The 12,776-nt window shown below is 41.2% G+C and overlaps 1 protein-coding gene across 2 annotated transcripts in view; it reads right to left on the reverse strand.

The window, feature by feature from the left end:
* Positions 1–12,776, reverse strand: part of ZFPM2 (zinc finger protein, FOG family member 2) — a 417,173-nt gene that overhangs the window by 308,833 nt on the left and 95,564 nt on the right. For both annotated transcript variants that reach the window (XM_044295248.1, XM_044295247.1), the window contains exon 3: positions 8,514–8,615. In XM_044295248.1, coding sequence (XP_044151183.1) covers positions 8,514–8,615 — 102 coding nt within the window. The remainder of the gene's footprint in view (positions 1–8,513; positions 8,616–12,776) is intronic.

Genomic DNA, 12,776 nt, shown 5'->3' on the forward strand with positions numbered 1-12,776 from the left:
GCTGTGTTTCAGGGGGGCTTTTTCTTTTTTTAATTTACATCAAATGGCATTTTTGTAGATTTTCTATCTAGCACATTTTCGCAATCAGAAGTTAAAAAATGGAAAGCGGGACTGTTAATCTCAGCGTCCTTCTTGGTTTTCACGGATACCATTAGCAATGGTGTCTGTTAGGTTTTAGATGAGTAACATGTTTTTGCAAATATTAAAGTGCTTGTCTGGCCTTGGAACCGAGAATCCAGGCTCCTTCCTAATTTGTGCCCTGAACAGAAAAACCCCACTTAACTGTCCCTTCTCCCGTCACTGCTCTATTCACAAAGCGCCTTGGTCCTGTGACTTCTGCAGCCAATCACAGCATTGATGTACCGTTCAAGCCACTGTGACGGTAGAGGGCTGTGACTGGCTGCAGTGGTCATGGGATCAAGCCAATTCCTGGTCCTGTGGGGAATGGAAGTGGCTGGGTTCGCAGACGGCTGAGTGGGGGGGGGGTTATATTCAGGCGCACAGGGGTTGTGGGCTCCAAGGTTGGATAACCTCTTGAAGGCCCTATATACATTAACGTTCAATCCATTTTTGGAGATACCGATGGTATGGGAAGCTCATGACTCCATTTTGACACATGATGTTGGGGGCTAGAAGGATTGGGCATGTTGAATTTCTAATGTGTTTGGTGAGCTCCTGACTCTCCCTTGACAGATGATGTTGGAGGATAGGAGGATTGAGCATGATGAGTAGCTAATGTGTTTGGGAACTTCATGACTCCCCCATGACTAATGATGTTGAGGGATAGAAGGATTGGCCATTTTGAGTTTCTAATGTGTTTGGTGAGCTCCTGAACAGAGTTCCCAACCAGAATTATACTTTTTTTCGGGACAACTTATCCCAAAATCACGGAAAATCATAATGAATAAGAAACATAAGTCATACACGTCTACAGCTCAGTATACTGGTAACACCTCATTACAGCATTTACTGTGAGCTGTAAAATGATGATAATTACCAGCAAAATAATCTAGTCAAGTGCCACCAGCCTCAACAAAGTTATGGACACAGGAAAAAAGTGACCTATTTTTACGAACTGTCCAGAAATTTCTAGACAATTGGCCACTCTGCTCCTGACTCTCATTTGACAGATGATGTTGAGGGTAGAAGGATAGAAGGATTGGGAATGTTGAGTTTCTAATTTGGTAATTTCGATGCTCGCCCTTGACAGATGATGTCTAGGAATAGACGGATTTGACATGTTACATTTCTATGCCCAATTCCATTGTTTTCTCTGGATGAGAAATCAGAGTTATCTGGCAGTGACTTTCTCCCCTCATTTTGTTGAAAAGGCCTACTCGGCTGAGCCGAACATGTATGTCTATGGGGGAGCCTGGAGGATGGTTGTCCTCTTTCAGCTATTGAAGGTGTATGGGCACCTTATGTTATACATCAAGGTGTAAAAGCCTGTCTGTGTGTGTGTATATATATATATATATATATATATATATACACACACATACACACAACATTGGGGTCATTTATCAAACTGGTGTAAAGTAGAGCTGGCTTAGTTGCCCATAGCAACCAATCATATTCCACCTTTCATTTTTCACAGCTTCTTTGGAAGATTAAAGGTGGAATCTGATTGGTTGCTATGGGCAACTAAGCCAGTTCTACTTTACACCATGTATATTTCTGACTACATATAATTTACAGGTTAGCGTCTTAAAGGGGTTCTCTAATACGGAATATTTTTATCATAGGCCACCTCTGTTAGACAGATCAGAGAGTTGCTGCTAACAGCATCTCTCAGCCTAGGGCACGTGATGACATCAATGTCAGCCAAAGCTGCCCCGGCATTAACATCTAGCTGTGATAAGCTTAATTCAATCTGAAAATAGGTTGTTGTGAGGAGACATCCCTCTCAATGGACCTTTTTTATGAAAACTTGCACTGTTGTCGATAGCGACCAATCACAGTGCGGCTTTCATTTCTTGAACTGGTTGGAAAACATGAAAGCTGGACTCTGATTGGTTAATCTGTTGCTAGGTAGAATAAAGGTAGATAATCTTTTAAACAGTTTTAATAAATGAGGCATGCATTCAAAAGGCGCTCCTGTCTGCATCCACACTAGTTCTAGCCCTAAATTAACTCGATGGGGCAGATTTATGTAAAAGGAAAACTGGCTATTTCACCATAGCAGAATATGAATTGAAAGCTATGCTATGATTGGTTGCTATAGGCAACAAAGCTAGTTTTTCTTTTTAGGCAGGTTCCAAACACCCCTCCCGCCTTTCTTCTTAGGTCCTGTTCAGATGCGGCAGCTCTGTTGCATTTTTGGCATTAAATCCACAGTACAATAAGAGGCAAAACCCCATTCACAACTAGTGAAGTGGTCAGCTGCAAATTTTTACCCCAAAGCATGTCTTTTAGGCCCCATTCACATGACCGTATTTTTATTTCACATCCAATCCACATTTTTTGCGGGCCTATTCATTTGAATGGTGACGCAAAAAATGTGAACTGCGTGCTCTCCGCATCTGTATGTCCGTTCCGCAGTCCCACAAAAAAGATAGAACACGTCCTATTCTTGTCCTTGCTGTGGACAAGAATAGACATAGTTTCAATGGGTCAGCAAAAGAAAATGGATGCAACATGGACACCATCCGTATTTTTCCCCAATCTGCGTTTTGCAGACTGTGAAATACATACAGTTGTGTGAATGCACACTAATATCGAGGATTTGCCACAAATTTGAGCTCTGCGACAAATCCACTGCAAAATACACATCTGAGGTGGATCTGAATCATCGACTCCTGATGACACCTGAACTCTTTCAGAGCAGTGGTCTTCGACCTACAGCTCTCCAGCTGTTGTGAAACTACAACTCCCAGCATGGTGTGACAGCCTGCGGCAGTCAGGGCATACTGGGAGCTGAAGATTCCCAACTGGTGTAAAGGAAAACTGGCTTAGTTGCCCTAGCAACCAATCAGATTCCACCTTTCATTTTTCAGAGCTCCTTTAGTAAATGAAAGGCAGAATCTGATTGGTTGCTATTGGCAACTAAGCCAGTTTCCCTTTAAACCACTTTGATATATCCTCCCCTTAGTCTCTGAGCCCTGTGAGGGGCTTTATCTCACCCCCTGCCGATTTATGCGCTTTGTATGACCTGCCCATTAAACTTCTGGCCTGACAATCAACCATAACCATTATAGCACTACACCCTATAGAAAACTATATAAGACTGCGCATGTTAGAAATGAGACAGCTCCGAGATAGCTTGAAATATCCATAAATTTAATTTACATGGTAAGCAATTAAAGGTGTTTTCCAGGGGAAAAATATATTGAAAATGTCTCAGTGGCATTAAAATAACTAAAAAAAAAAAACTCTTAAGGCCTCTTTCACACTACAGTATGTTGCATTCAGTGTTTTGCGTTCCGTTTTTCACGGATCCGTTGTTCCGTTTTTTGCTTCCGTTGTGGTTCCGTTTCCGTTCCGTTGTTCCGTTCCGTTTTTCCGTATGGCAAATACAGTATACAGTAATTTCATATTACAAATTGGGCTGGGCATAACATTTTCAATTGATGGTTCCGCAAAAAACGGAACGGATACGGAAGACATACGGATGCATTTCCGTATGTGTTCCGTTTTTTTTGCGGCCCCATTGACTTGAATGGAGCCACGGACTGTGATTCTCGGCCAAATATAGGACATGTTCTATCTTTTCAACGGAACGGAAAAACGGAAATACGGAAACGGAATGCATACGGAACACATTCCGTTTTTTTGCGGAACCATTGAAATGAATGGTTCCGTATACGGACCGTATACGGAACGCAAAAAACGGACCGTATACGGAACGCAAAAAACTGTAGTGTGAAAGAGGCCTTACTCAAAGATTTCCCGCCTCTCCTGAGGATACCCGTTCCCTGCTGTCCTGACACAGGGACGTGTGACCACTGCAGCTAACCACTGGCTGCGGTGACTGGCTGCAGCGGTCACATGTCCCACTGTTGAGATATCATCACTGCTGCAGGAAGTAGAGAATGTCAGGGGGTGGACATCCTCGGAAGAGGAGCGGCAGGGGTTCTTCCAGGTGCGTATACTTTTTGTTGTTGTTGTTATTTTGATGCTGAGATTTTATTTATTTTTGCGGGAGAAATCCTGTGTGTTTAGAAAGGCATGGACGTAGTCCTACCTTACCTCCTGCAGGACCATGCATGACGAAGAGAACTAACATCAGCTTTGTGGATCTGCTGACGAACGTGACCTCTGTAATGGATCCTTCAGGAGCTGGCGCAGGCTCAGGATGTTTCATGCCTTAAAATAATTTCCCTCGTTTTGGAAATGTAGTGGAAATTCATGACTTTTCAGATTCATTAAGAAAGCAAGTGAGCAGTATAGGAAGCACAGCTTTTATCACCCACTAAGTTGGAAAGGAGAAAACTCATTAATATTTAAAAAAAAACACTCTGCTCATGAAAGGGGTCATATAGCAAGCGCTAAATAATGACTTGCTGCATCAGATGTATCTAAAGATGGATTGTAGCTGCAAAATAATGGTGGCTATCTGGTAAAATTCGAGATTATACTGGTAATGTACTGTCCAGTTAACCATTTTCCTACCATCGCACTACTATAAATACTGTATAAATAAGATTAAAGTGGGGCACACTCTTTAAAGTAAAGGGATCTTTAATGGTCTATACAATAATACACAGTAAATGGATGGATAAAAAAGATAGTGACCTTATAAGACTAAAATAAAATAAAATTGAATTAAATTACGATGAATAAGACATAAATCCCATTAAATATGCTAAAATATTCATATAATATTCAGAAAATAATCAGTGTACGATATATAATGGCAATGAAATCTTACACTGATATTTATAAGTGCATCTGAGAAAAGTGAATCTTGATTGAAACCAGTCTTTTGTATCTCTATTGGAAATTGAGCGAAGTCTTTCCTGATATAGATAGGTTAGTAAAGTTGCAACAGTGTTGCGATACACTTGTGTGTATTTAATCAAGAGCATGTAGCTTTCAACAGTTCGGATTGCAGCGTATAGCTACAAAATCATACAGCGGCGTCCCGCTGTGTTTGAAAAGAGCGATCGCTTGTGTGGGATCAATGCAGCCTTACCCGGAGGTCTTGGTACCTGATAGTGAGTCCTCGACTCGGTAAAATCAACTTGTGGTATCCCGGTCTCAAGGGCCGTTACTGAGCTGGCGTCAGTCAGGTTGTGTTCCACGCGGTCTTTGGCGTCTCCAATGACGCAGTGAGTTAGCTCTTCTTGTAACAGTGTCCAGACCTTTACTGTCCTTTAGGACAGCAAGGACACTGCAACCCCCGGTAAAGGTCTGGACACTGTTACAAGAAGAGCTAACTCACTGCGTCATTGGAGACGCCAAAGTCCGCGTGGAACACAACCTGACTGACGCCAGCTCAGTAACGGCCCTTGAGACCGGGATACCACAAGTTGATTTTACCGAGTCGAGGACTCACTATCAGGTACCAAGACCTCCGGGTAAGGCTGCATTGATCCCACACAAGCGATCGCTCTTTTCAAACACAGCGGGACGCCGCTGTATGATTTTGTAGCTATACGCTGCAATCCGAACTGTTGAAAGCTACATGCTCTTGATTAAATACACACAAGTGTATCGCAACACTGTTGCAACTTTACTAACCTATCTATATCAGGAAAGACTTCGCTCAATTTCCAATAGAGATACAAAAGACTGGTTTCAATCAAGATTCACTTTTCTCAGATGCACTTATAAATATCAGTGTAAGATTTCATTGCCATTATATATCGTACACTGATTATTTTCTGAATATTATATGAATATTTTAGCATATTTAATGGGATTTATGTCTTATTCATCGTAATTTAATTCAATTTTATTTTATTTTAGTCTTATAAGGTCACTATCTTTTTTATCCATCCATTTACTGTGTATTATTGTATAGACCATTAAAGATCCCTTTACTTTAAAGAGTGTGCCCCACTTTAATCTTATTTATTCATTCCACATTTTCAGACTGGGTGTTGTCTGATAGTGGGAGCACCTCTGATTGGATTCCCACCTCATTCGAGTGCGACATTACCTTATATTTATAAATACTGTATGTCGATGGTAGAACCTTTATAAATCGGGCCCGCTTTTATACAGCGGACAACCAGAGGCAATGTCTACAATCAGCAATAATACTGATCACAGACATTTAACCCTGTGAGATGCCATGGTCGGTTGTGACCACAGCATCTAAGGTAGCTCTCCTTGGGAGCAGTGCGCTCCTGGGGTCTGAACGGCTTCCCTACGAGGTGATTTGGGAAGCTGTTCCTTCTCTGTGATAGGGTTGGTCCCGCTGAAGAATCCCAGGCTGCAACAAAAGTAGTTACTTTGGAAGCCTACAGGTGTCAGGACTCCATAGGAATGCACAGAATCTCCTATAGACTGCAATCTTAAATCACTGCAGTCTGTGGGACAAGCAAACTAACAATTACTCATTAAAAAGTAAAAAAGAAAAAAGGTTTAAAATTGAAAAAAATAAAAATCTAATCACCTCCCTTTCCCCATAATTAAGTGAAAAATTAAATAAATAATAAGAAATAAATATCATAGGCATTACTTTGTCCCAAACACCCCTACTATTAAAATATACAGTAAATGTATTTATCCCATACAGTGAACACCGTAACTGGAAAACAAATCAAAATGACTGATTTGCCATTTTTTGTGGCTTCGCCTACCAAAAAATATCAAAAACTCATACACACTCCAAGATGGTTTAACTGAAAACCACAGATCGCACTGCTAAAAATGAACTCTTATACAACTCTGTAGACAAAACTATAAAAAGTTATGGAGGACAAAACATGGCGATGAAAATTAAAAAATAATTTGGGACAGTAAAAATATCTCAGTGAATGATGATCTAATGGGGAAGAGGAATAGTGGGATGCTATGATACCATCCGGCATACCAACCCATCTATTCTGCTGAATTTAAAGGTACAGTATAACAGCCTACAATATGTATACCTAAAGGCAATGCACATGGATATATGGATGATGAAAACTCTGGAATTTTCCAGTGTAGAAAGTCCATTTCCATATGCCCTCCTGGGTTTATAGAGGGAAGTCCCATGCTAAGGGCTCTCATCTTTTAATCAGACCAGGGAGCAGCTACGCTGAGCACCTCTTATTCTGGAGGACCTGGTGTGTCTGTGCATTGCATGGGAACCCTATTAGTTTCGATGAGAACTGTGTAAGGCCTCATTTCCCCTGTGGTGGCACTGCAAGGAAACTTAACCCTTGCTGCAAGGTACCTCCACAGAGAACAGTTGATTATTATGGTCCCAGCATTGGGACACCCTATGCTTAGTTAATCAGGGGAACTTTCCAACACATCAGGGGACCTTTCCGAGGTTTTTTGTTCAAAATGGACAACCCCTTTAAATACCTCCACAGCATTGTATAATTCTAAAGAATCACATTGGCATACCAGTAAACTCCACAGACTAATTACTTCACCTAGCCATGCCTGTAGGCGGAGCAAGAGCAAAGGATGGAGAGTAAAAAATGGCCGCACAGCCCGATATACTGCACCATTATATCAGTAGGCTCTTGAGACCATTAAAGGGGTTGTCCTGGGTTAGAAAAAGATAAAAAAGATGGATAACCTCTTTAAGTTGAGATCTCCAGCACCTAGACTGTTGAATAAGACAACCATATGTGCACCAGGATGTACTGCCGGATGGGTTTTAGTAGCCATAACCAAGATATAAGTCCTACATGATGTCCTATCATCCCTGGATCAGAGGGATAAACTGCATAATGATGACGCTGTGGTCACTTTTCATTTTTTGCATACAGTGGGCACATCCCTTGACATATATATGCAAAACATTGGCGACGGTGTGTTCGCCCTTCACAATACGCCTACGTTTTCCAGTGTATACGTCAAATGTATAAATGTATTTTTATTTTTATACATTTGTCTCCATTCTTCACTTAAAAAAATTTATACATCCTGGCACTAGTTTTGAGTGACGTGGCATGAGGAGCTACGACTTTGTGACATCATCATGTTTATTTCCTATATACAGTCACAAAAACATACATATTTGACATATGCAAATGTCAACCTTTGCATTTGATACATTGTCCTTTCATCTCCCATTGACTTCAATTGGAAGAAAAGCATATACCGTAGGTCTACTGTAGATGTTTGCAAAGTACTGAAAGGTGCTGTAGACTGTGTATGAAGACGTAAGCACACCACAGTAGATGCACGAAGTGGACAACTCCATATAAGTACAAAAACATACATGTAAGATAAACAACCTATGAACTGAGAATAATATGTATTACCATTGATTAGAACAGTGGTCCCCAATGTGTTGTTCTCCACCTTTGTAAAACCACAACTCCTAGCATCTCCCTACCACCACTGGATTAGCAAGGTACACACAAGTAACATGTAATATGTTATAATATTGTATTTCCTCCTACCTGGTCCATCCCAGCCATCAGCAACTGTCCCGGTTTGTAAAGTTTTGTCTGACAGAGCCTCACCATCCAACTCTGCTGCTTCATGACTGCCCTCTTCATCTGCTAAAAATCAAATACACGAGGGCAAGATTTAATACAAGTGAAGAGTCACATATCATATACAATGCATTTGGAAAGTCACTTTTTGTTATGGTGAGGCCTTGTTCTAAAATAATATTAAAAAATCAAGTTTTCCCATCAATCTGCACTCAATATCTTATAATGATAAAATTGAGAACAGACTGTTAGAAATCTTGGCAAACTTATAGAAATGGACAAGCTTAAATCTTGCATTGACATAAGTATTCAGACCCTTTACTCAGAACTTATTTGAAGACCCTTTGACAGCAATTGCAGCCTCCAGTCTTCTTGGATATGATGCCACAAGATTTGCACACCTGAATTGGGCCATTCTTCTCTCAAGCTCTGTGGGTTTCATGGGGACCGTCGTTGGACAGCCATTTTCAGGACTCTCCAGAGATGTTTCATTGGGTTCAAGTCAGGCCTCTGACTGGTCCACTCAAGAACATTCACAAAGTTGTCTCTAAGCCACTCCTGTATGGACCTGGCTGTGTGCTTAGTGTCATTGCCTTGTTGAAAGGTGAACCTTTGGCACAGTCTGAGGTCCATAGCTTTCTGGCTAAGTTTTCCCTTAAGAATACCTCTATACTTTGCTCCATTCAGCTTTCCCTCAACCCTGACCAGTCTCTGCTTTTTATCCAAAAAAGACGCTTAGAGTTAAGGCCGAAAAGTTACATCTTGCTTTCATTAGACTAAAGAATCTTGTTTCTCACTGTCTGCAGTGATGGATGACCTTCTGGAAGTTTCCCTCATCTGCACACAGTATCTCTGTAGCTCAGCCAAAGTGACAATTGGATTCTTGGTCACCTCTCTTACCCGGGCCCTTCTCCCCCAACTAATTTGTTTGGTGGGGCGGCCACCTCTAGGAGGAGTCCTGGTTGTTCCAAATTACTTTGGAACATTTAAGAATTATGGAGGTCACTGTGCTCTTGGGAACTTTTAGTGCAATAGAAATTTGTTCCCTTCTCCCGATCTGTGTCTACACACATCCTATCTCTGAACTCTACAGGCAGTTTTTTCATCCTCATGGCTTGGTTTTTCCTCTGATATACAATGTCAGCTGTGAGATCTTATGTAGACAGGGCTGTGTCTTTCCAAATGACGTCCAGTAAACTGAATTTACCACAGGTGGACTCCAATCATGGCGAAGACACATCTAAAAGATGATCAGGAGAAATGGGAGGCCCACAGTGGTACATTTCAAGTCTGCTAATAAAGGGTTTGAATATTTATGTCCATGAAAGATTTTAGTTTTTCCTTTTTAATAAATCTGAAAAAAAAAATCTAAAATAATTTTTTCACTTTGTCATGATGGTGTATTGAGAGTGCAGAATGATGTGGGGATTTATTTTTATTTTTTTAGCACCAGGGGGCAACATAACAAAACGTGAAAAAGTCAAATGGTCTGAAGACTTTCCGAATGCATTGTATATCTGTGTACACAGACATGTAAATACGCACATACATTATATACTGTACATACTATATATAAAGGCATGAAATGTTTCAAAGTGCAACACTTGAAATCCAATATACAGTATAATATAAGATATCCACCAGCCGTTCTGCTTCTAAATGGAAGGAGTATAATAACCACGCGTTTCGATCTGATTTGTTCTGGACACTTTAATCCTTTGTTTAAAAGTCTAGCAAACATTTGTTCTTTTGTGTACACACTCCTCCAATCCTCTTGTGATCTTATTTTTATTATGTGCGTTCTTCTCTTATATTACTTAATTTCCTTCAAGAAGCATTAAACAAATGGATTCAGAATCCAAGCCTGGATATTATTCTACTGGGTGGAGAAGATGAAGGCAGGGAAAGTAAATGTACCGTTGTGAGAGGGACACTTCATTCAGGTACTGAGACATAACGGAGCTTTAGGGAGGGGGTTAACCATTTTCTTTGGCCTATAAAACCACAGGTCTGTGCTGGCATCTTGTCGCTGGCAGAAATGAAAACGAGTCAAGCGCGAATTTGTTCAGTGGATGAAAACTTTGGGCTAAGCAATTAAGTTGCCCATACATCTCTATTAATTAAATTGCTAGCAGGGCCACTCCGAACTCATTACAATTGGTAATAGAACAGATCTGAACAAAGAAGACAGAAGCTGCCATAATGGTGTACAAAGGATGCTTCTCAACCTGTCCAAAAAGCCAAGTGCATGGACCATAAATGGTGGCCAGTGAAGCACCTATGGATTCCTATTTGGGACCTGTAGGCACTGTGTGTGCTACTATATAATGAGACACTCATTTCCTTAAAGAACCCACTGGAACATCTCACATCTCACAACTTAAAAAAACTAAAAAAACTTGGTATGTCTCTAAAATCAGAGGCACGTAGAGGTACTGTATGGCCTTGTTGAATTCCATGGGTATCATATTACGGATCTCTAATATTTTTACTACAATACAAAGTGTATGAAGATGCAGGAAACAACAATTTGTCTACAACTTGTTTTAAAAAATAAATCCCCAAAAATATCCAATAGGCAAAATATGTACTAATCTCAAAATTTTAAAGTGGTCTCCATTACTTAGATGTCAATGGCCTATCCTCCCGATAGGTCATCAGTATCGGATTGGCGGGTCATGATGATAGCTCTAGAAACTACACAGTGTTTTGGAGTTGGAAGCAGAAGACCCCATCCACTGCGTAGTGACCATGCTGGGGTACTGCAGCTCAGCTTTTATTTAAGTAAATGGAAGCTGAGGAGCAGTATACTGTACATGCGCTAGAATCTATACATTAGACGGAGCCTTCTCTTCACTGGATAGTTCTGGCACCAGCAGATGCCCAAAACAGCTGATCCCATATTGATGACTTATCCTGAGGCTAGGTCATCAATATCTAAGTGTAGGGAAACCTCTTAAGGCTTAGTTCACACAGTGGATTTTGCTAATGTTTTTCAATCTGAATACTACAAATCCGCTCCCGATTTAGCCTCATTGAATCCAGATAAACCATGAGTAGACACCAACCAAGGTTTCCAGTGGCGTCCATCTGGACACTACGCCAAGATAGGACATGTGCTTCCTTGGTGTGGTCATGGCTATAAACCATGGCCGCATGAAGTGCAGCGTGCCCTCCAATTGACAACAGAGGGAGACAGATTCAGAGCTGCTGGTGGCGTTTTATTTGGTGCAGCATCAGCGCCAAATTTCGCCAGCAAAAAACTCTGTGTGAATGAAGCCATAATTTCTGAATACCCTAGCCACAAGCTGGTCTAAGGAAAACTGCCAACATGTCTACAAGTGATACCAAATTTATTATGTCACGTACTACATTACCGTATGTCAAATTTTGATAGATTTGAAACAATCTCAACCATATTTGGTGCATCTGTCAGTGCTGTGGTTTAGGCCGGGTTCACGTCGTCGTTTTTGTTTTCACCTCTTCTGATCCGTCAGAATGACAGAAAAAAACAACACATTTTGCATCCGTTTTAGCCATATCCATCTGAGATACGTTATTTTAGACGGAAAAAAGTCCTACACAAAGTATTTTATTTATGTCTAAAGTAACGGATCTCAGATGGAAATGGCTAAAATGGATGTCATTTGGGTTGCATTGCCATTTTTGGCGTCCCGTTCCCGTATTGTGGACCGCATTTGTGGATCCGCAATACACAGGCTCAGTTCCGTTGTCATTCCGCATCACGAATTCGGACACATTCAGTTCAATGGGTCCGCAAATCCGGAGATGCGTTATGCGGAAGCACGGAACGGAACACTACGGAAGCACTACGGAGTGCTTTCTGTGGTTCCGTTCTGTGCCTCCGCACCGCAAGTGAATGGGTCTGCGATCTCCATGCGCCTGACTCACAGAAGGTGCCTGTGCATTGTGGACCGTAATTTGAGGTTCACAGCACGGGCACGAGACGCCGGTCGTGTAAACGAGCCCTAACTGAGCATAATGGATACAGGATCCGCTTTTTTTTGTTTTCTGTTATTCTGTTTAGCGTGCTAGTATATATTACTGCACATATAAGATGTATACTGGTCTATCAACTGTATCTTCCTGCCAACTGACTACAGCTGTGCAGAGCGCAGTAAGTCAAGCGCATTGAATTAACATCTCAGTATCGAGGGGGTTGTACTGGACCTGGAAAATAACAAACCTAGGCAGAAAAGATAATGT

Source organism: Bufo gargarizans, chromosome 5 (genome assembly GCF_014858855.1).
Source record: "Bufo gargarizans isolate SCDJY-AF-19 chromosome 5, ASM1485885v1, whole genome shotgun sequence".
In the NCBI taxonomy this organism is placed as follows: domain Eukaryota; kingdom Metazoa; phylum Chordata; class Amphibia; order Anura; family Bufonidae; genus Bufo; species Bufo gargarizans.